At 44.5% G+C, this 25,121-nt stretch overlaps 1 protein-coding gene across 3 annotated transcripts in view; it reads right to left on the bottom strand.

Annotated features, from left to right (window-relative positions):
- Positions 1–25,121, bottom strand: part of kiaa0825 (KIAA0825 ortholog) — a 311,756-nt gene that overhangs the window by 189,384 nt on the left and 97,251 nt on the right. For all 3 annotated transcript variants that reach the window (XM_055633331.1, XM_055633332.1, XM_055633333.1), the window contains 2 exons: positions 23,798–24,016; positions 22,880–23,285 (listed from right to left, as the gene is read on the bottom strand). In XM_055633331.1, the coding sequence (XP_055489306.1) occupies positions 22,880–23,285; positions 23,798–24,016 (625 nt within the window). The remainder of the gene's footprint in view (positions 1–22,879; positions 23,286–23,797; positions 24,017–25,121) is intronic.

Below are 25,121 nucleotides of genomic sequence, written 5' to 3'. Positions count from 1 at the left end.
CAATTCAAACGTTAAAGATGAGAATTATTCAGTCTATTCTTTCTTGTTGCGTTCTGCAGCCATGGGAGGGGGATGGCTTCAGGCCTGGGCTGTTGGGGGCTGGTGGGAAATGGGGGGAGCGCTGTCGTGGCCTACCGCTGCAGTGGGCTACCGCTGCTGTGGCCTACCACTGCCATGGCCTACCACTGCCTCCCACTGCCACTGCCTACCCCTGCTACTGCCTACCTCTGCCGCTGCCGTGGTCTACCACTGCCATGGGACTGGTGGGGAGCATCCGGCAGCTGGGGAAGCTTCAGGTGGGGGAGGGGTGTGCGTGGCGGAGGGGGTGTGTGGGGGGAGGGAGTGTGTAGGGGAGGGGTGTGAGTGTGTGTGTGGGGGGGAAGGGGGTGGGGGGATATGGGGAGGGGTGTGTGTGGGGTGGTCTACCACTGCCGGGGGGTGTGGGGAGGGGACTGGTGGTGGGGTGAGGGGGTGTGTGGGGGAGGGGGGTTTGTGGGGAGGGTTGTTTGTAGGGGAGGGGGTGTGTGTGGGGGAGGTGGTGGTGGGGGGGGGTGTGGGGGGAGGGGGGGGATTGGGGCGGGGGGCTGTGGGGGCAGAGTGGGTAGGGGCGGGAGATGTTGGTGGGGGGCGGGTGGGTGGAGGGGGGTTAGTGGGGGCGGGGGGGAGAAAGCTCGGAGTAAAGACGGGGTTGTGGGGGGGTATCATGGGGGAGGTGGGCAGGAGCCAGTGAAGGGGACCAGAGGGGAAGGGGCTGGAGCGGACTAACAGTGGTTGCTGGATTGCTGGACTGCTGGACCTCTGGGTCGCTGGTCATTCTCCTTTGCCAGTATCAGATTCTCCGCTTTTCGTTTGGCGACATTTCCCGTGCCGGGCCGGGCCGGGTCGTTTCCAGTCCCTCCAAAAATTGTTGTCCGATTGGAAATCTTTGCCGGACAACCACAGCTCCAGTAAAGACGCGACGGCGCAGGAAGGGGTGGACTGTACCGCGGAGTGACAGGAGAAAAGACTGTGGTGCTGAACGGCAGGAGAGGAGATCGATCTGCACATGCGTGTTTTTTAAGATTTTTAAACCTCGCTAACGTTTACATTAAACCACCGATTGGAACGAAACTTGGTGCAATCGCAGTGCAGGAAAACGGTGAGTAAGCTGGCGAAAAATCATAGCGCTGTCCCGTAATGTTTTTGCGTAAATAGAATGTCCGCGCAACGGGAAGATAGCAAGATCAGAGCTTTAGTTATGTATAGATAAAAGGACATTGGGATATACAAGTAATTTTATTTGTCTGGAAATCCTACTGAATGGTGAAATAAATGATTTTGTGCATCACAATTAAAGTTTAGTCAAAACCTAATTGCTGAACACAGATTAGATTTTTGCCTAGGACATCTATTTTGAAGCATGTTTTGATATCAGCAGTCCAAAATTGTTCTGTATTTACATAGAGGGCGTATAAATAGCACAACAATTACTTTACACATGAGAGTATACTTTACACATGAGAGTATGCTAGTTATCATTTGGCCCGTTGGTTTTCAAAGCATCACTGCCAACCTATTTTGCCGACTTTCATTTTGTTTTATATTCCTATACCTCCTCTGTTCAATTTATCATAATCACTGAAAACATACAGTGTGTATCTTCCCTATCCAATCACCTTTAATGCATCACATATAATGAAAATAGATCCAAAATGAAAACATCCACATTCCCAAATATTTATTTGTAATTTTGTGCTATTGTACAAACTTTCTATGTGAATGTAGAACGATGTTATACTTATCTTCAGGACGGGGTGTACAGAAATCCTAAGACAATACATTTACTGTTACATTCAAAAGTTAAATCAGTGCAACACCTTCCGTCCTTGGGACTTTACGTCTCAGTTTGTCATAGGCAAATCTGTCCAGTTTCTGCAGAGTTGTTGAAAACCTTGAATTGCATCCTCTGGTTTAAATTTCAACAGACATCTCCAGGGATTTAAGGTTAAACTAACATACTGAAGTCTTGAATTATATTGACACTTCTTGAATAAACATACAGTGAAGGGTTCCATTTCCTTGTCTCTTTCTCAATTAATGTGTATACCATATGTTTTAAGAAACAGATTCCTTAATCCTGCTAGCCATAAAATGTAAATTTTGATTAAAGTCAACTGGCGGTTGAGTTGTTTTTTTTAACAGTTGAATACACTTGAACAAAATCACATAACAGGCTTGTTTTCTTTATTACCAAATCAACCAATGCTCAAATTTTAAGTACAAGGATATTTGCTCGATGAGAACTTTTTTCAGAAAACAAAGTAGTCTGAAAATTCATGTTAAAAGTCCTTTGGAGTGAGACCAAGCGGGTAGAGCAAATGGTTTTATTGACAAAAACGTTCTTGATCTACATTAGCACTTATTCGATAGAAAACGTTTTTTTAAGCTGTTGTCGTTGCGAAGAGCACTAGCTACTGAACAAAGTCCGAATAAAACGACCGGACCGTGTGGACACAGGCACAACAGGCGTTGGCAAAGGTAAGGGGTTTGTGGTCTGTAAAAGCCGTGAAGGGCCTGCCCTCCAGGAAATGACGGACAGCCAGGTAGAGGGCCACAGAGCTCGCGATCGAACACGCTGTAATTTCGCTCTGGAGGGCACAGGTGTCGGCTGATGAAGGCAAGTGGCTGCCAGCGGCCATCAATGAATTGTTCAAGGACCCCCCCCAACAGCAGTGTCAGAAACGTCCACAGTGAGAGTGGTAGAGGCATTGGCCCGCGGATGGACGAGCATTGTTCCGTTTGCCAGCGCTTCCTTTGCTCCGTCGAACGCTTCCGTGGTATCGGCATCCCACACTAGGTCTCGCTGTTTCCCTGCCAGAGACTGAAATGGAGGTCACATAATCCAGGCTGCCGCTAGTACGAAAAGATGGTAAAAGTTTATCATACCAACGAACTCCTGGTGACCTTTCACTGCGGCTGGCCGGGTAAATTGCCGAATGGCCTCCACCTTGGCGGGGTGCGGGATTGTGCCATGTTGAGTGATATAATGGTCGAGAAAGTTAATCGAGTTAAGGCCAAACTGGCACTTGGCTGGATTAATGGCGAGGCCATGGTCACTGAGGTGCTTGCACAATAACTGGAGGTGCGCGCAATGCTCTTGAAAGGGGTTATAATGGCGGTCCTGGGCACATCATCCGGGTGGACAGGTATCTTGTGGTAAGTGCGCACCAGGTCAATTTTGGAAAAGTGTTTTGCACTGTCCAAATGGGCTGTGCAGTCCTGTATGTGAGGGACAGGGTAGCGGTTGGCTGTCGTAGCGTTGTTCAGGCGGCGGTAGTCCCTGCACGGTCCCCAGCCGCCGGACGCTTTGGGGACCATATGGAGTGGGGAGGCCCATGGGCTGCCGGAACACCGCACAACACCCATCTCTTCCATTTGCTGGAATTCCCCTTTGACAAGCTGCAGCTAGTTAGGTGGGAGCCTACGTGCCCATGTGTGTAGTGGTGGGCCGGAGGTGGGAATGTGGTGTAGGACGCCGTGTTTGCGTTTGGCCAATTTGAACTGAGGAGTCAGGATATCGGGGAAATTGGCCAGAATTTGTGCTTACAGGTTGTCCGCGGACGACACTGAGTCGGGGGGGACCGCAGGCCGAAGGAGGAGGGTTGGAGGGTCTCGGATTGGACGAGATGCTGTCCCTTAACATCTATAGTATAGTATATCTTTATTGTCATTTTCCTGAGTACTCACATACCCAGAGGAAACAAAAAAACGTTGCTCAACCAATGTCCATTCAGTGTGCAGTAAAAATTAAATTGAAATAAAAATACATATATCATGAACAAATTAAACACTCTAATCTCTACTAAACATCAACAGGTGTTCCGATCCGCAGCGGCACGACAGTGGCTCTGCTGCAATGTGTCCAGGTTGGTGGTTGGTGTGCGATACTTTGGCAGGGGGCAAAGTCCGTTTATCAGTCTTATAGCCTGCGGGAAGAAGCTGAGGAGCATCCTGCTGGTTTTGCAGCTATTGCTCCTGTACCTCTTCCCAGATGGCAGGATGGAGAATATGTGATGCAATGGGTGGTAGGGGTCTTTGATGATAGAGATGGCTCTGCTGATACATCTCTTCCTGTATATGTCCAGCAGGAAAGGGAGTGGAGCACCAATAATCCTGCTGGCGGTCTTCACAATCCTATAACCATATAACAATTACAGCACGGAAACAGGCCATCTCGGCCCTACAAGTCCGTGCCGCCACAACTTTTTTTCACTTAGTCCCACCTGCCTGCACTCATACCATAACCTTCCATTCCCTTCTCATCCATATGCATATCCAATTTATTTTTAAATGATATCAACGAACCTGCCTCCACCACTTCCACTGAAAGCTCATTCCACACCGCTACCACTCTCTGAGTAAAGAAGTTCCCCCTCATGTTACCCCTCAACTTCTGTCCCTTAATTCTGAAGTCATGTCCTCTTGTTTGAATCTTCCCTATTCTCAAAGGGAAAAGCTTGTCCACATCAATGTCTATCCCTCTCATCATTTTAAAGACCTCTATCAAGTCCCCCCTTAACCTTCTGCGCTCCAGAGAATAAAGACTTAACTTATTCAACCTATCTCTGTAACTTAGTTGTTGAAACCCAGGCAACATTCTAGTAAATCTCCTCTGTACTCTCTCTATTTTGTTGACATCCTTCCTATAATTGGGCGACCAAAACTGCACACCATACTCCAGATTTGGTCTCACCAATGCCCTGTACAATTTTAACATTACATCCCAGCTTCTATACTCAATGTTCTGATTTAATAGGCTAGCATACCAAAAGCTTTCTTTACCACCCTATCTATATGAGATTCCACCTTCAAGGAACTATGCACGGTTATTCCCAGATCCCTCTGTTCAACTGTATTCTTCAATTCCCTACCATTTACCGTGTACGTCCTATTTTGATTTGTCCTGCCAAGGTGTAGCACCTCACATTTATCAGCATTAAACTCCATCTGCCATCTTTCAGCCCATTCTTCCAAATGGCCTAAATCACTCTATAGACTTTGGAAATCCTCTTCATTATCCACAACACCCCCTATCTTGGTATCATCTGCATACTTACTAATCCAATTTACCACACCTTCATCCAGATCATTGATGTACATGACAAACAACAAAGGACCCAACACAAATCCCTGAGGCACCTCACTAGTCACCTGCCTCCAACCCGATAAACAGCCATCCACCATTACCCTCTGGCTTCTCCCATTCAGCCACTGTTGAATCCATCTTGCTATTCCTGCATTTATACCCAACAGTTGAACCTTCTTAACCAACCTTCCATGAGGAACCTTGTCAAAGGCCTTACTAAAGTCCATATAGACAACATCCACTGCTTTACCCTCGTCAATTTCCCTAGTAACCTCTTCAAAAAATTCAAGAAGATTAGTCAAACATGACCTTCCAGGCACAAATCCATGTTGACTGTTCCTAATCAGACCCTGTTTATCCAGATGCTTATATATATTATCTCTAAGTATCTTTTCCATTAATTTGCCCACCACTGAAGTCAAACTAACAGGTCTATAATTGCTAGGTTTACTCTTAGAACCCTTTTTAAACAATGGAACAACATGCGCAGTACGCCAATCCTTGGGGACTATTCCCGTTTCTAATGACATTTGAAATATTTCTGTCATAGCCCCGGCTATTTCTACATTAACTTCCCTCAATGTCCTAGGGAATATCCTGTCAGGACCTGGAGACTTATCCACTTTTATATTTTTCAAAAGTGTCAGTACTTCTTTTACTTTGAACCTCATAGTATCCATAGCTACTCTACTAGTTTCCCTTACCTCACATAATCCTGTCTAGTTGGTGCCATTCGTAAGCCTTGCATCTTCCGAACCAGGAAGTGATGCCGTAGGTTAATGTGCTCTCGATTGTCCCCCTATAAAAAGTTCGTAGGTGTGTAATGGGGAGACCTGCTTTCCGTAGTCTTCGGAGAGGGTGTAGTCGCTGCTGGGCTCTCTTGACCAGTGCTGTGGTGTTGGTTGTGGACATCAGATCATCTGACAGGTGGAGTCCTAGGAACATCACGCTGCTGACCCTTTCCACATCAGCTCCATCGATGTGCAGAGGTGTATGGTGTTGTTTTCCCGCCCTCCTGAAGTCAACCACCATCTCCTTAGTTTTTCCCATGTTGAGAATGAGGTTGTGGGATTTGCACCATCCTGTGAGCAACTCCACCTCCATCCTTTATGCCGACTCATCATTATCACTGATGAGACCCACCACTGTTGTGTCATCAGCGAACTTGTTGATGAAGTTGTTGTTGAGTCTGGCAGTACAGTCATGTGTAAGCAGACTAAACAGTAGGGGGCTTAGGACACAGCCTTGGGCGATCCAGTGCTCACGGCTAAGGTTTTTGATGTCCTACTGCCCACCCTGACTGTCTGCTGCTGTTGCGATAGAAAGTTCAGGACGGTCCAGTTGCCTGATATCAGCTGGGAAGAAACTGTAGCTGAATCTGGAGGTATGTGTTTTTAAGCTTCTGCACATCTTGTCTGATGGCCACCTGGGGCGCCGTACGATTGGCAGCCTCTGCCAACAGTCTGTCTGTTTTTTTTCATCTTTTTGTTACTTTTAGCTTGTTTAAAAGTATGCTTTTAGAGGTTTCTTAGTCTTTTTATGTGGCGGAGGTGGTGAGGGTAAGGGGGAAACCGTTTCTCAGTCACTTCCTGATCGAGGATGCGACTATTCACCGAGTCGCGTCATCGCCCCCCCCCCCCATCCCCCCACCTCGCGGCCCACCATCTGGACTGCAGCGGTCTTTCCTGCCGACCAGAGCTTCAGCAGCGGTGCAGCACTGATTTACCATTGCGGAGCGGGCGTTGCCTTACCAGGGATCGCCGTGTTGAAGCTCCGGAGTGTCGGGCCTGTTGCTTTAACATCGTGGAGCAGCGGTTGCGGAGCTTCTAGCCACGGGCGATGCTGACTTTCACATTGCGGAGTCCTGGGATCCCTTTGCCGAGGGCCGCCAGAGTTGAATCTCCGCCCAGCTCGGCCTGTAGACTTCGGGAGCCACAGTCTCCGGTAAGAAGTGTCCGATTCGGAAACTCCAAGCCGCTGAGAATGTTCTTCCTTTCCGACGTCGGAGTTCCGATCATCCTGGCGAGAGGGCCTGAACATCGGGCCGTGGTCGTGGCGACTGCGGAGGCCCCGACCACGGGGAACATAGAAGATGACTGAACTTTATTGCCTTCCCTCACAGTGGGAAACATTGATTCCGCTGTGTGGGGATGTTCATGTTAAATTCTATCGTGTGTTGTGTTCTTTTTATTCGTATGGCTGTATGGTAACTCAAATTTCACTGTACCAATTGGTGCATGTGACAATAAATGTAAACTTGAGAGGAGTGACCGGGTGACCGGTGAGACTTGTCCTTGATTATGTTGGTGGCCTTGCTTAGGCAGCGTGAAGTGCAGATGGAGACCAGGGAAAGGAGAATGGTTTGTGCGATGTTCAGGGCTATGTCCACAGCTCTCTGCAATTTCTTGCAGTCTTGGGGTGTGTGTACTGCTTTGTTTCCCGAAGTCAATCAGAATCTCCTTCTGCTTGTTGATATTGAGGGAGAGGTCGCTCTCTTGGCAAGGTTACAAGGTTCTCAATCACCTTCCTGTACTCTGTCTCATCATTATTTTTGATTGATTACTTGATATTTCACTACAGTAGTGCCATCTACAAACTTGTAAATCGAGTTGGATTGGTATTTGGCTGCACAGTCATGACTGTGTAAGGAGTATAGTGGTGGGGCTGAGAACACACCCTTGAAGGGCACCCGTGTTGAGTATTATCATGGAGAATGATTTGTCAGCACGGTAGTTTTGTTGTGGAATCCATCAGAGAGACTCTGAGCAAAGGGTCAATGCTAACATGTCCATAAATAATGAAAATTATACATTTACTATTCAGCTTTTTACTGAATAGTAAGTTCAGCCAAAGGGCCTGTTTCCACACTGTATCACTCTATGACTCTATGACTTGACTGACAAAATGGAGATACATCAGAAGTCATTATTAAAAATTAGAATAATCTAATGCTGCCCACTGAATGCCAATTGACTCATACAGAAACAAATCCTACAGTCGAACCCACCACGGCGATTAAGATGCCCCATCTACACTAATCCCACCTGCCTGCATTTGCACTATATCCCTCTAAACCTTTCATATCCAGGTAGCTGCCCAAATGTCTTTTTGTCTCAATGTCTTAATAGAAGAAAATGTTAATAGGCATTCATATTATACATTTGGAATCTGGAAATTCATACTGGAATTATTTTTTTAATTTTCTGCCATTATGCAGCATGCATATTATTTCTATTACTTGGACGAAAACATGAAGGGAATTGTGGTCTAACACAAATGAGATTATTTAATTAGCATTTTATTACTTAATTAGGAACTTACTATATTCATAGTGGACATAATAAATTATTATCAAGACTGGAAATTAGATTTATTTTTGGATATGGGGATAAACCCATAAAAATGGACAATGACTTCCCTAATAATTTGGTTCAAGTACCTATAACATCTATCTCAGCCTCAGAATGCCCCTAAGCACTGCACACCCTATAGAAACATAGAAACATAGAAATTAGGTGCAGGAGTAGGCCATTCGGCCCTTCGAGCCTGCACCGCCATTCAATATGATCATGGCTGATCATCCAACTCAGTATCCTGTACCTGCCTTCTCTCCATACCCCCTGATCCCCTTAGCCACAAGGGCCACATCTAACTCCCTCTTAAATATAGCCAATGAACTGGCCTTGACTACCCTCTGCGGCAGAGAGTTCCAGAGATTCACCACTCTCTGTGTGAAAAAAGTACTTCTCATCTCGGTTTTAAAGGATTCCCCCCTTATCCTTAAGCTGTGACCCCTTGTCCTGGACTTCCCCAACATCGGGAGCAATCTTCCTGCATCTAGCCTGTCCAACCCCTTAAGAATTTTGTAAGTTTCTATAAGATCCCCTCTCAATCTCCTAAATTCTAGAGAGTATAAACCAAGTCTATCCAGTCTTTCTTCATAAGACAGTCCTGACATCCCAGGAATCAGTCTGGTGAACCTTCTCTGCACTCCCTCTATGGCAATAATGTCCTTCCTCAGATTTGGAGACCAAAACTGTAAGCAATACTCCAGGTGTGGTCTCACCAAGACCCTGTACAACTGCAGTAGAACCTCCTTGTTCCTATACTCAAATGAGGTCCTGAAGAAGAGTTAAGCAACCAAGGCTCAAAATTTGTAAAATATTTACGCTGACTACAACATTTCAAGCTTGGTCCATTGACTGTTCAGAAATAGTTGATCTTGAGTGGCATTTACAAAGGAAATAATTGTGTTGAATGTTTCAACTTTCTGCTAAAATCGATCTCATAAATCGATCTTATAAATATAAAAAGTGTGGAATTATGACGATTTTATTGAAGGTGAAAAATATTCCTAAAATTCAGCCATGATCACATTGAATGGCGGTGCTGGCTCAAAGGGCCAAATGGCCTGCTTCTGCACCTATTGTCTATTTGTAATGACCATGAGCACAGAGTGATATTTCTCAAGGAAATGACTCCACCACTCTCCCTAGCTTTCATCTGCAGCTGAAGCAGGCCATTTGTAAAATGTCATCTCATTTGACTTTGTTATTTTCGTCTACATTGCACGTTTTAATGCTATGGTAAATTATAGCTATGTAAAAATCAAAATAACAGCAATGCATACAAAATCTGCATAACATAACATTTCTCATTTTCCAAACAATAGATTTTGGAATTAATTTTTCAGACATATATAATTATTTATAGTATGAACTGAACATTTACTTTTAGACATTGGCACAACACGAGTATTGAAATTCAGCATCAGAAGTAGCCTGCTGCAAAACGATTAGACTAATGGATTAGAAAGATGCATTCGCTTATTCATGGGATGGCAAATCCTGTGATATGTTCACATCCTCTCCAGTTTGAAAAACTGGCCTTAAAATTGAATAACTGAAAATAAAGGATTAAGTGTATGGAAGCAAAAAAAGGGATAATAAAGAAATGTAAATGCCTTTCAATGTTTCCTAAAGGTAACTTTGTACGTACAATGGCAAATCTAAAATAGTTGCTTATATTTTGTCTCTTTATTTGTTACATACTAGCTCAATGATTCTAAAAGGACTGTTTTCCAAACAGAAGGGTGGCATAAACTATGTCATTTATCATGGATCTTTCAAGTTGACATTGAAAAAGTTAAGGCTTCTGACCAATCAGTGAATCACGTTAGTACCTAAATCGTATCCTTTTCTGTCTATCACTTTGCAGGTGAAGCAGATGATTGTATTCAGTCACAGCAATGATTAATGTGTTCCTCTGTGGATTTGGGACAGCCTATCAATCATGTCATTAGAGAGAATGTGCCCTGAAAGAGGCAGTCACCAGCCAAGGAATAACTGCATTCATCTTAATCTATGTATGCACCCAGCCAGCCAAGTCAGGGTCATCATGATGAAAAACAATAATCTTTTCTTGGACAAATTATTTTGCAAAGTCAGGCATTTCTTTGGTTTCTCAACAGCGTTATTTTTATGATACTGATACTTTACCACTTCAATACATGATTACATTGCCATAAAGTACACAGAAATGGGTGAAGTAAATTGCTGCCACTTACCCTAACACTTAACACATTGCATTATTAGACTAACTAATGCAATTTGATGCTATAAAGCCTATGTGAGAAAATATTGCAAAACCATGTGTAATATGAACATTGGTAGAATACCAATTCATTACTTGACTCCACACAGTTTTCACTAGTACGTAGTCAGGCTGCTGGTCTGATACCATCTCTTTGATGAACTAAAATTTCTGCTGTTTACTGGGAATTATTCTCGTTCTTCCCCTCCACGAAAACTCCATGCCTTTAAAAGTAATTATACCTCCTCCCACAGTCACCGTCCTAGGCTAATTCAGAGAGGTCAAAACCCTGGCTGCTGGCAGGAACCTTTCAACCCTTGAACACTTGTTCAGACCACCAAGTTCCACCTCTGTATTATCATCCAAGTCAATTTTCCCTCTTTGTAGCCATCATCTGAAGCTATCTTCCACACCTTTACACTTTGTTCCATTGTTTCTTTCCCTGCAAGAGTCTTACATTATCCATGCACCTGTCCCACAGCATGCTCCACTGGCTCATTTTTCATTAAGTTGACTGCAGGTCTCCCAAGATTTATAATGTATAACTTTGAACTTTGCCCTAGATTTTTTTACAATAAATGTGAAGTACAATTTCTCAGCCTGCACTTGCCAGTTACCCAAATCAGCCAAACCAATGAGAATGACTTGACTTGGCCAGGTGATTCTGAAGTCAAGCAATGTGGCTTTGAGCAGTGGTGGAACATTGAACCACAAATTGAAATAATATGAGAGAGCCAGACCACATCCCATCCATAAAAACACCAGAAAATATTTACAACCAGCTAATGTTTGTAAAAACAGCGTAATTGCAGTGGGTGATTTTAATTTCCCTAATATAAACTAGGACTTTATCAATGCCAGAGGTTTAAAAGAGGTAGTTTATTAGATGCATCCAGGATGGTTTAGAGAAACTATAGGAAAGAGGTTGGACTACACCCTGTACTGGGAATTGAGCCAGGTGGGAATCTTTAAAAGGCCAGCTAGTGGGAGGAGATGTACGAGGATGATGCCAGGACTTGAGTGCCTGAGCTGTAGGGAGATGTTGGGAAGGCTCGGATGTTCTGGAAGCACAGGATGCTGTAGGGTGATCTTACAGAGGTGTCTTACAGAGGTGTCTAAAATCATGAGGAGAATAGATAAGGTGAATGCAGAGCCATTTTCTCAGGGTAGATGTTTGTATGTGATCGATTACAAAGTCAAGAGTGAACCATCAGTCTTTTATTAAGATTTAAAGGAGAGAGAGAATCATACAGAGCTGTGCATTTCGGATCAGCTTACGTTCTGACCGCAGTAACCAAACCGACAGGCTGCCAAGGGCTCATGATGCCCAAAACCCGGACTGAATTACTAAATGGAATGTATGGCTTGCATAATATGTGTAGTGGAGATTACATAGGTATGGATTAATATAGTTAATCTACATCCTTCCTCTTAAAGAAGCAATGAATGATAAAAAAACACTTGGCGGAATATATTGGAGCTTGGGCCTAACATCGCCCGGCGTGGCTTAAACAGCCTCAGGACTTACCATCGCCCGCCGGGGGCTTTAACATCGGAGCCCTAGTTTGCCTCGACACTGCAGTTGGACTGCTGAACCGCCGGGAAAGGAACAAAGGGAAGAGATAAAGACTTTGCCTTCCATCACAGTGAGGAGATGTTGGAGACTCGCTGTGATGGATGTTTATGTAAACTGTGTTAAGTGTTGGTCTTGGATTGTTTTGTAATGTACAAAACTGTAGAAATGATATTTCGTTAAAACCTAGGTTTGAATGACAATAAATAGCATTCTATTCTATTGAAAAACACCAGGAAAGGGTGAGTGCACTTTATTTATACATCGTGCAAACGCGTGAAATAAAGTGGGTCGTCCACATTTCAGACATAGCCAGTAAATTCTCCAATTCTCGGGTTTGGCTTGCAAACACGTCCTGCACGTGTATTGTAGTACCCCTCATCTTCTTTCACTGGAGATTGAACAGAAGATAGTGAGCTTGCCGTTGTTATGGGCAAAAACGGGGACTGTAATGGCAGCAGCTGGAGGGGATTACGCCAGTGAAGCAATCGGGCTCGGATCGGCCAGCGGCCGTGGGACCATGGGAGCAATCCTCTGTAGAGATGGCATCCTCTGTAGAACGGTTGGGGCGATAGGCAAACTGGAGGGGGTCTAACGATGAGGGGAGGCTGGCAGTAATGTGGGGTTTCACCAGGCATTCAAAACACTTCATTATTATTGGGGTCAGGGCGACAGGGCGGTAGTCATTTAGACAGGCAACCACTGGTTTCTTCGCTATGGGGATTATTGTGGAAGTTTTGAGGCATGTGGGGACAATGGCTTGACTAAGGGAGATGTTAAAGATGTCTGTTAGCACATCTGCTAACTCCTCAGCACATTCCTTGAGCACACGTCCTGGGATGTTGTCGGGTCCAACTGGTTTCCACGGGTTGATCTTAGACAGGATTCTCCGTGTGTCCATTGAGTCTATGGTCAGGACTGGCTGGTCGGTTTGTAAGCAGGGGCTGGCTCTCCCCTTGGGTGTGGTGTTTGCTGCATCAAAACGTGCAAAGAAGTTGTTCAGTTCATCTGGGAGAGAAGTGTCGGTGTCAGTCACCTGCTGCCTTGCCTTGTACCCCGTCAGTGTTTGGATTCCCTTCCACATCTTCCTGGTGTCTACTGTGTCACAGAGGTGTCCCTGGATTTTCCCCGCGTAGGCACGTTTCGCTGCCCTGATTCCTTTTTCCAGTGCAGTCCTGGTAGATCGAAGAGCGGCTGTGTTACCGGCTCTGTAGGCTGCATCACGAGCCCTCAGCAGCGAGCGCACCTCTGCTGTCATCCATGGCTTTTCGTTTCCACGTGCAGTGAAGGTTTTCATGATAGTGACATCCTCGGTGCACTTGGCAATGTAGCTGGTTACAGTCTCTGCGTACTCCTCGATGTTGATGAGGTCATCATAGGATGCTGCTGTCCTGAACACATCCCAGTCAGTGTGCAGGAAGCAATCCTGCAGTGCTGAGGCTGCTCCCTCTGGCCAGACCCTGGTGTGTTTTCTCTCCGCTCTGACTTGTTTTTGCAGAGGTCTGTAGGCTGGTGTTAAAAACACTGAAATGTGGTCCGAGTGGCCCAGGTGAGGGCGTGGGGCTGCCTTGTAAGCCTCTGGGGTGTTGGTGTAAACCAAGTCCAAGATGTTCTCTCCCCTGGTCTCAAAATCCACATATTGCTTGAATTTTGGGAGCACAGTCTTAAGGCTGGTGTGATTAAAATCCCCGGCCACCACAATGAAGCTATCAGGATATTTGGTCTGGAACTCACTGATGGCGTCATGCAGAGCTCCCAGTGCTTCGTTGGCCTTAGAATTTACATTTGCACTTGGAGCAACATATACAGCCACAACAAAAACAACGGAGAATTCCCTCGGCAGATAGAAAGGCCGACATTTCACGATGAGGAATTCTATCAGCGGAGAGCAGTGTTTCCCGGCTATCGTAGCGTTCACACACCAGTCCTTGTTTATGTACAAGCACAGGCCTCCACCTCGGCTCTTACCAGAGCTAGCTGCCTCTCTGTCCGCACGGAACGATGTCATTCCCTCCAGCTGTATTGCCGTGTCCGGGATATTGCCGTGGAGCCATGATTCCGTGAAAACAAACACACAGCAGTCTCTTATATCCCTGTATGTTGTCTTGAGAAGACGCAGTTCGTCAAGTTTGTTGTCCAGGGAGCGGACATTAGAGAGGAGAAGCGAGGGCACTGCCGGTCGGGTGGGGTTAGCTGTTAGCCTAGCGTGAATGCCTGCTCTTTTCCCCCGTCTCCGCCTCGTGTAAGAGCCTGCTCTTTTACCGCGTTTCTGCCTCCTCTCACACCGCTTGTGTCTTCTCCTCCTCCTCCTCTCTCTCCTCTCCCGCCTCCTCTCTCCGGTCGTATTCATATCTGTGGCCACTATGTTTGGCTCCGCAGCCGGTAGTAGTAGTCCATAGCGGCGTATTTGGTCTAAATCGCACCAAAACGCGCCCGTACTACTACCATGGTTTGCCCCGATGTTTAGGAGCATGTTCCTGCAGTACATATATCTTGGACAGACTGGACAAAACACACAACACTCACTTTTTAATGCTCCGACTATCTCCCGAGGGGCCGCTGCGACTGTGCGCGCCGCCATCTTGGAATCCTATCTTGGAATCGATGCCCAGAAGGAGGGGTACTTCCCCTCGGACAATGAAAAAATCCAGGTTGTAGTCCTGGGATACTAGGTGGCATTGCAGCTTTGCGACTGGTTGAACTTGGCCCCCACTGATTGGATGAAGCTTGGCATTAGTTTTAAAGATCGGTTCTTTGTTGTCAACTTTCTTGAAGTTAGATAGAGAAAGGACATTACAGTGAGCTCCAGTGTCTATCTTCGCAACAACCTTGGTATTGTTGATGCGGAGCGTTATCATGGGATTCTTGTGTTTGCACAATGGATCCGTTAAGGAATGTATGTTATGGCTGTCTTCCTGCAGCTCCTGCGATGCTGACGCAGCAGGTGCCAATATGCCCACTAGGGCTTTATGTGAAAGCGTGGGCTCCAGGATATGGAGAAGTTGTTGTGGCTGAACTCGGTTTCCATGAACGCGACAGCACTGAATGAAGTGTTTTTTCTTCTTGCAATAATGGCAAGTTTTTCCGAAAACGGGGCATTTATCACAAAATCTCTCGTGTGAGGTGCCACAATTAACGCTGTTATGAACCATGTTGTAAGTAAACCTCCCTTGCGCAGCTGGTGGCTGGCGCGGAGATCCATAGAATGCATGAACATTGTAGGCAGAATGGGGTAACGGCCCCAGGGATCTGGTATGGGTATCAGTTAGTTCCGCAACCCGACAGACACGTTCAGCCTTTACTTGGTTGAGCTCCTCATCCCGGAGCAGTTCATTTCTCACCTTGTCATTCAGGATGCCATACACGAATCTGCCATGGATGAGATCGTCATGTAGGTCACCAAATTGACATCTGCCAGCGATGTTCTTCAAGGCACCAATATAGGATTCAGCTGTCTTGTCCTCCCTTTGGCTGCGAGAAAAGAATCTGTGGTGCTCCATAATCACGTTGGTGCGCAATTGGCACAACTGACGGATCTTTCGGAGGAGGCAAACAGGGTCGTCAATAGACTCTGCCTGGGGGACAACATGGCCCAACTGATCAAGTTCCTCTGGGGCATAATGGATGTCCTGTGTCCGCAGGGTGGCTTCAGTGCCATCCATATTGAGGAGGATAGAGGCTTTTACCTCGGGGTAGCATTAAGGTGGGCTGCATGAATGAAAACTCCAAATTCCACCTCGAAGATGCACCAACGTTCCGTGAGGTCACCGTCGAATACCAAAGGATCGGGTTTGCGAAAAGACCCAGACATGGCAAAAAACAGAATCCGTGGCACCAAAAAATACAAAACAAAATAAACTCAGGCAAAACAAGGTGGAGAAGTGGTTCAAACACTCTGACACCATGTTTCTATGTGATCCATTACAAAGTCAAGAGTGACCCGTCAGTCTTTTATTAAGATTTAAAGGAGAGAGAGAGAATCAGACACAGATGTGCATTTCGGATCAGCTTACGTTCTGACCGCAGTAACCAAACCGACAGGCTGCCAAGATCTTAGAGCGGAGCAAGATGGTCCACTCCTGCAAAATCCAATGGACTGACGTGTAGTACGCAATGGAGCGTAACTTCTGCCATTTCAGTAACCCCGACCCGACCAGTTATGCCTCTCGCACTGTAATCAGTGTTGCGGGGGAACAGTCTGTGTCTTTATGAATATTTTAAATGTTTTTTCAATTTTTTCTTTTTAAATGGCTCATGTCCTGTGTTTGAATTGATGTTTGTAATAAACTTGCTGTAATCAGCGTTGCGGGGGAACAGTTTGTGTGTTTTTAAATGTTTTAAATGTCTGGTCCAGTGTACAGAGGATTTGAGGTTTTGTTAGGGTCGCAGGTAATCCCTTAGCAAGGAAAATCCGTCAACCCTCTGCAAGATTAGCTCAGTCTAAAACCCCAGATAAAATATTCAAGGGTGGGGGGTGGGGGGTGTAATGTACAGGAGATGACTCACAGAGGTGCCTCCAAAGTAATTCCGCCAGTTTCAATTACAGCAGTCTTTTTTACTGTTATTAAGAGCGCTTATACATTCAAGAAAAATAATTAAAGTGCGGAACTGCTGCATTTATGAAGAACCCTGCAATTATAGCGGAGCAGTCTGTTCGGCTCGTAGATGACGCCGCCATGACAGAAGCCGGTTACGAGAATGTCGCTGAAGATTACCCATCAGCTACTACGACTTTTTTGCGGAGTGAACCATCTTGCTCCGTTCTAAGATATTTGCTGCCAAGGGCTCATGATGCCCAAAACCCGGACTGGATTACTAAGTGGAATGTGTGGCATGCAAAATATGTGCAGTGGAGATTATACAAGCATGGATTAATATAGTTAATCTACAGTAGGAGAATCAAGAACCAAAAGTTATAGTTTTAGGTGAGAGAGAAAAGATTTAATAGGAACCTGAGGGGGCAGCTTTTTTACATAGGGGGTTATGGGTTTATGGAATGAGCTACCAGAGGAAGTAATTAATTAAAGTCATGGAACCATACAGCATAGAAACAGGCCTTTAAGCCTAACTCATTAATGCCAACAAGATGCCTCATCCCAGCTGGTCCCATTTCCCCATGGTTGGCCCATATCCCTTTCCTATCCATGTATCTGTCTATGTGTCTCTTAAATGTTGTTTTAGTAGTTTATTCAGTTTATTGTCACGTTTACCGAAGTACAGTGAAAAGCTTTTGTTGCGTGCTAACCAGTCAGCACAAAGACAATACATGATTATAATCACTCCATTCACAGTGTATAGATACATGATAAAGGAATATTCGGACTATCCTTGATCAGACTTTGCTGGCTTTACCTTGCAAGGTAAAGCCAGCAAAGTCTGATCATGGATAGTCCGAGGGTCATCAAAGAGGTAGATAGTAGTTCAGCACTGCTCTTTAGTTGTGTTAGGATGATTCAGTTGCCCGATAACAGCTGGGAAGAAACTGTCCCTGAAACTGGTGGAGACTGAGGAGATTTTTATTGAGAAGAATAGAATTGGGAAATATTTTACCCAGCTTGTGAAATCATTGAACATTATAGAATAGGAGCAGAGCATCGGGCCTTGACAGGGTGAACTGGAATAAGCCGTTTTCCTTTCCAGTGAAGTCGAAATCAGTTAACATAGATTTAAGTTAAGGGCCTGTCCCACTGTACGAGGTAATTCAAGAGTTCTCCTGAGTTTCCCCTAATTCCAACTCAAAGAATTACGGTAATAGCCGCTCGTAGGTACTCGGGGCTCTCGAGGACATTTTTCAACATGCTTCACGAGCTTACCGCGAGCTTACCGCGTTTCCCGAGTACCTGCCGTTAGCGTTATGAGCCGCTAAGAGACGTCCCGAGCTCCGACGTACCCGCTACGTACATTCTACGTACTTACGAGTTTGATTTTTTTTAAAACTCGGGAGAGCCCTTGAGTAAACTCGTATAGTGGGACAGGCCCTTAAAATGGTGAAAGTACAAGAAGAAAATTGATATTTGTTTACATTCAAACAAGAAGACATGACTTGAGAATTAAGGGACAGAAGTTTAGGGGTAACATGAGGGGGAACCTCTTTACTCAGAGAGTGGTAGCTGTGTGGAATAAGCTTCCAGTGGAAGTGGTGAAGGCAGGTTTGATTTTATCATTTAAAAATAAATTGGATAGGTATATGGATGGGAAAGGAATGGAGGATTATGGTCTGAGTGCAGGTAGATGGGACTAGGGAAAAATAATTGTTCGGCACGGACTTGAAGGGCCGAGATGGCCTGTTTCCATGCTGTAATTGTAATATGGTTATATGGTTATTCAAAGAAAATTCAACACCTGATGTGTGAATGAGACTGAAACCTTGATGGAGTTGCACAGCACGGAAACAGGCCCTTCAACCGAACATGTCCATGCTAACAAAGTTGCCCAACCTGAGTTGTCCATTTACCTGTGCTTAGCTCATATTGTTCAAAACCCCTCTTGTCCAATTATGTTTTAAATGCAGTTATTGCACCCGTCTCAACTACAACATCACACAGCTCCTTCAATATACCCACCACACTCTGAGTGTCCTGCAGGTTCCTCCTCCTATCACTAAACCTATGCCTTCTGGTTCTTGATTTCTCTACCCCCTATCATCAGGGGCTGCGGAGCATTTTTGAAAGTGGGGGGGGCTGAGCGATCACTGATCACCGGCCTCGGGAAGGATGGTGTCGGAGGGGGTCCCACAGTTGCTACGGTCAGGCAAACGCCACCGTTGCCATGCTGTGAGAACGGAGAGGTTGAGAAGGAGTTTCTTCCCAGAGGCCATTCGGACTGTAAACTCCTATCTCACCAGGGACTAACTTTACTGAACCTTTTTCCTTCCGCCCACAATATTTAATATGTAAAAGAATATGTGATTCTGTTTGTAGTTTGTTTGGTTGTTTGTTTGTTTGTCTTTTTGCACAATGTCCGCGAGCATTGCCACTTTTCATTTCACTGCACATCTCGTATGTGTATGTGACGAATAAACTTGACTTGACTTGAGTAGGGACTTGTTGAAATTTGATGTATTAAAATCATGTTTTAGCGCATTGTATAGCAATGTTACAAAATTTTGAGATTTAAAAAATCAAGTCTGCAATTTATCCCATCAGATAAAGCATAAAAAGAAGTTTAATTTGACATCTAATTCACTTTCATATCTTCAGTATAAAAAGGTTAAGGCCATTTTCATACTCGGAAATTAGCATCTTGTTCCCTATTGCTTTTCCATTGACTTAACACAAAAGCTGTGATCAAGGCCAGTCAAAAGCCCATAACTTTCTTAAAAATTAAGAGAACTGAATGAAATTTTCTGTTATTATAGATTGAAGCATTCTGAAACAAATATAAAAACAAAATATAAAACATCTTACTTGTATGACCTGAAATTAAAGAGTATAATTAATCGCCTAATTATAGTTATTTACAAAATTGACTTGTGACGGAAATAGTAAATAACACCCAGCCTTGAAAATTTAAAAATGTGATATTCTCAAGATCAAAACTTTAATATTATTGTATTATATACTGTAAGTCTGTAACAGGTAGGTACATTAATTACAATTTCTAGCAATAGACCAAGTCTTTATGGAGAAGATCAGTTGCTAGCTGGTACATTGGCATATCATAATCAGTAGCATCATCATACTCCTCATATTGTAACCAATAAGCAACTCTGTACACCTTGTTTTTCCTAAACTTTACAATTTTGGCATTGTAAACTACAGTCGCCGCGCTGGAACTCCGGTACGCTGGGACCACCGATGAAACATCACGGAGCTGCGGTCTGTGGTGCGGCCAGCTGCGGGCGGCGGCACTGAACTTTACATCGGGAGCCTGGGATCTGTCGCCGAGATTGCCAGTGGTGGAACTCCATCCAGCACGGCCTGTTAGCTTCGGAAGCCGTGGTCTCGGGTAAGGAAGTGGCTGTTCCAGGTATCCCAAGCCGCTGTGAGGATTCTCCCGACGCCGGAGCACCATCATCCGGAGAGAAGAGCCTGGAACATTGGGCCTCCGTAAAGGCGACTGCATAGACCTCAATAGGCCCGACTATGGGTGGACATGGGGATGGGGACTGGACTTTGTGCCTTCCCTCATAATGGGAAAAATTGTGGGGGGTGTTTTTATGTTTAAATTTCTTTATTATTGTTATACACAATACACAATACAATTTATTTGTCACTTGAACCTCATAGAGGCTCAAATGAAATGTTGTTTCTACAGTCATACACACAAGAAAAAAAGACCCAAGACGCAACACAATTTACACAGACATCCATCACAGCACATCTCCTCCTCGCTGTGATGGAAGGCAAAAATAACTCATCTCTCCCCTGCACTCCCCATTCCCCTCCCGATGTCAGAGTCAAAGCCCCCAGCGGGCGATGGCAATTGTCCCGCGGCCATTAACGCCGCGCCGGGTGATGCAAGGCCGTGCTCCGGGTCTTGTTGTTGGAGCCCCCGGCGTGCGCTAGCAAAGTCCCGCAGCCGTTGAAGCCACGCCGGGCGATGATGTAAGGCCCCGCTCCAGGTACTCCTCGACCCCGCGACTCGGGCAGGGGAAGTCGCCGTTGCGGAAGCCCCGAAAAGCGGTCTCCCGAAATTACTGTCTGCCAGACCTGCAGTAAGCCTCCGAATCTCCGGGGGTCGGGTCACAGCAGCGCGCCACCACAGCTCCACCCGCTCCGAACTCGGCCAGCTCCATGATGGTGAGTAGGTCCGCAGCTCCGCGACTGGAGCCCCAGGTCGTTCCTGCTGGAGGCCGCTCCACGTTGCAGCCCCAACGACAACGGAGACCCGACAGGGAAAAGGTCGGGTTCTCCGTGCAGGGGAAAGATTTTAAAAGACACACACACACACACACACACACACACACATATATAAACACACACACACACACACACACACACACACACACACACACACACACACACACACACACACACACACACACACACACACACACACACACACACACACACACACACACACACACACACACACACACACACACACACACACACACACGCACACACACACACACACACACACACACACACACACACACACACACACACACAATCAAAAAAATAAAATAAAAACTACATTAAAACGGGACAAAAAATAACAAAAAGACAGACGGACTGCAGAGGCCGCTGCGACGTGAGTCGCGCCGCCCACCGGACTTTGTATTCTTTATAATGTGCTGCAATGGCAATCCGCATTTCACTACACCAATTGGTGTATGTGTCAAATAAAGAATCTTTGAACCATTAAGAATGTCCTGTAGATTCCATTTCTTAAGAAAAATAGCCTAAGTATCCAAATAACAAACTAATCACATTCACACAAGAATTCACAATATAACATGATTTTTAAATCTCAGTCATGAATTTATATGCCAGATGGAAAGAATTTAATGTTTAATTCTCATAAATTAATCTAGAAACATCCACTCAATATAATCAAAATTATTATTTTTTTGCACAATACATAGGACTAAAACTGATATTTACTTTAAAAATATTGACTATAGATAGACAATAACACAAAATATAAACGATTTAGATGTTCTTATGATATGATTGTCCAAAAAAAAGAGCATTTAAATCATCTTGCGAGTGGGTTTTTCTGGAACGCGAACGATTGGAACGTTGCATTTGTGGTGAATTTGAACTCCATATCGGCAGGAAAACACTGCCGGTTCGTATGGGGCCCAAATCACATTTTCGCAATGTAAAATTAGATTAAAGCCATCGCAAGAAGCAAGATTATATGTAAAATAGACGACTTACCCTTTGTTTTGTCCCATTCTTGCGATCCGTCACGTTGTAGGCATTGAGGGCGTTAGAAGTCGCTTTTATGCTTATGTAGGAGGATACTCCCCTTAGCCCCTGATGTCATGTGGCAGCCTTCGTAACTACTGATGAGGGTTCGACCATAAGTGGTCTGTGTATCAGCTGAAGCCACAGGACACCCCCCCCCAGAACCGGAGGAAGGAATAGAATGTGCTAACCTTCTACAAGAAGGTGCGCAAGCATGGTCGAGGGCGGCTCCTGCAAGTGGGTCGGGGGCACCCCGTGGGTCTGGATGGAGGGGCCCGTGGGCGCAGTCGACGCTCCGGCTGTAGCCGATCCCGAGGTACCAAGGGGTGCGAGGAGACCACGTGACAGCCTTCGTAACTACTGACTAGGTTTCGACCATAAGTGGTCTGTGTATCAGCTGACGCCACAGTAGACACAAAAGCTGGAGTAACTCATCGGGTCAGGCAGCATCTCTGGCGAGAAGGAATTGGTGATGTTTCGGGTCGGGTCAGAAGAAGGGTCTCGACCAGAAACTTGACACATTCCTTCTTTCCTGAGATGCTGACTGACCCACTTGAGTTACCCCAGCATTTTGTGTCTTCCCAGTGTAATAATACTGGTGTCTGGCTCCATTTCCAAGCTTGTACTTTGTACTTTAAATGACTATTTGACTAGATTGATGAAATACTATTCTCAAGTGTGTACTTTTGAACAATATTTAAATACAAAATACTACAATTTACTGACACTTACCTATCCGAGCAGAACTTCTTTGCATTTTGTAGTTGGCCTTCAATCCATTTAGGTCTTTGTTTTTCCAGACAGTTGATGATCTTCTGTATTACTGGTTTGGGATTTTCCTTTTGCTGTCCCATAATGTTTAACAGACATTCACTCACCAGCTCCAATTTGCCTTTACACCATCTGTCTATTGTGAAACCTGAAATTAATTCTGTGGCATTTCCATCTTCCAGAGTTCGGCAAAATATCGTAATAACATACCAAAGAAGGTATGAATTTATGAGTTCAGGAATATTGTTCATTAATTTTTTTTCTGCTAAATTGAAGAGGTATTTAATCGTTGAAGGTATTGAAACAATTATTGCAGGCAGGTTATCAATTAAAACTGAAATAACTTGAGCAGCATGTTTTGTAAAATCTGAAAGAAAATTTACATCATAGTTAGTACTGTTATTCGTGAAGAACTCCCAATCTTTATATATTTACACAAAATGTAAATTTTCAGTTTATTTACAAATTATCATTGTAATTTTCTGTAATGTGAACTTTGATTATATTGGGGAACTGGATTCTTCTAGGAAAGAAACCTGGGCAATTAGTATACAGACATGCCAAGATACTGAGATGTAATTTGAGGACACGATTTTCATATCTAGGTCCCGACTCTACCCCAAAGCTCGTAGAAATCATTGGTCAGAAAACATGAGTAGGAGCAAAGATTCAGCTGTTTAGCAAAATATTTACTCAGCACCTTTGAATATATTTTTCACATAGTCCTTTTAATTATAATTATTATATATAATTCCATAAAACATAATCAAATTATTTGCCCCATTCTTAAAACTATGTATACAAATTACTTTTGTTATTTTTCAATAGGAGCATTATCATTATCAAATTTTCATTATCAGAAAACAAAACGTCACTTACTTTTTCCATATTCTCTTCTTTTAAATTCCCTTGGTACATAATCCCATTCTTTGGGAATTTTACTGAGTAAACTCTCAGGAGGCACTTGCTTGTGACATGTGCCAGGATTTTCCAGAGCTTGCCATGTATGAAGCAAGGAGATGACGTGCTTTAAAATTGGCTTGATTGCTTTGGATATGAACAACTTCAGACACCTTGGCACATCTGACTCATCTTCAGCTGTAAATGGTGATACTATTATTAATCGACTTTTGGACTTACTACTTCACATAAATCCCATAATTATATTCTTTGAGGTTACAGCAGGTTTTTTGGTGCTAATGCAAAATATAACTTTAGAAATACCACTGAATTTGTGCCAGCTGTCCTTTTTAAAAAAAAATCACGATTTTTACTAAAATAGGAAATAATTTCAGGTATAGTAAGAAAAAACTGTCACCTTATATCTTCCATAAAAACTAAACTATGCTGGCAACATCCAATTTGATGGAGATTTTCTTTATCCCACCACGAGCCAGCAAAGTGGTCCTTCTGCAGTTGCATGGGGCCCTGGTGACACCACACCTAGAGTATTGTGTGCAGTTTTGGTTTCCAAATTTGAAGAAGGACATTCTTGCTATTGAGGGAGTGCAGCGTAGGTTCACGGGGTTAATTCCCGAGATGGCGGGAATAGAATAGAATAACCTTTAATAATCCTTTACAGGAAATTACAGTGCCACAACAGCTTCAAGACAGACATAACACCACACATTTCAACAGATATCTTCAATACATAATAAGTTAAAATTTTTGTGCATTATAAAACCTTATAGCAGCTGGTATACAAGACTTCCTATGTCTCTCCGTTTTGCACATTGGTGCAATCAGTCTCTGACTGAAGATGCTGAAGATGTCTGACTGAAGATGTCATATGTTGATAGAATGGAGCGGTTGGGCTTGTATACTCTGGAATTTAGAAGGATGAGAGGATATCTTATTGAAACATATAAGAATATTAAGGGTTTGGACATGCTAGCTGCAGGAAACATGTTCCCGATGTTGGGGGAGTCCAGAACCCTGGACCGCAGTTTAAGAATAAGGGGTAAGCCATTTAGAACGGAGATGAGAAAAAACCTTTTTCACAGAGGGTTGTGAATCTGTGGAATTCTCTGCCTCAGAAGGCAGTGGAGGTCAATTCTCTGTATGCTTTCAAGAGAGAGTTGGATAGAGCTCTTAAAGATAGCGATGATATGGGGAAAAGGCAGGGAAGGGGTAGTGAGTTTGGATGATCAGCCATGATCACAGTGAATGGCTGTGCTGGCTCGAAGGGCTGAATGGCCTACGC

The sequence above is a fragment of the Leucoraja erinacea genome, chromosome 3 (genome assembly GCF_028641065.1).
Source record: "Leucoraja erinacea ecotype New England chromosome 3, Leri_hhj_1, whole genome shotgun sequence".
Taxonomy (NCBI): domain Eukaryota; kingdom Metazoa; phylum Chordata; class Chondrichthyes; order Rajiformes; family Rajidae; genus Leucoraja; species Leucoraja erinaceus.
Note: the sequence above shows the minus strand (reverse complement) of the source record. Positions and strands in the feature narration are given on the sequence as shown.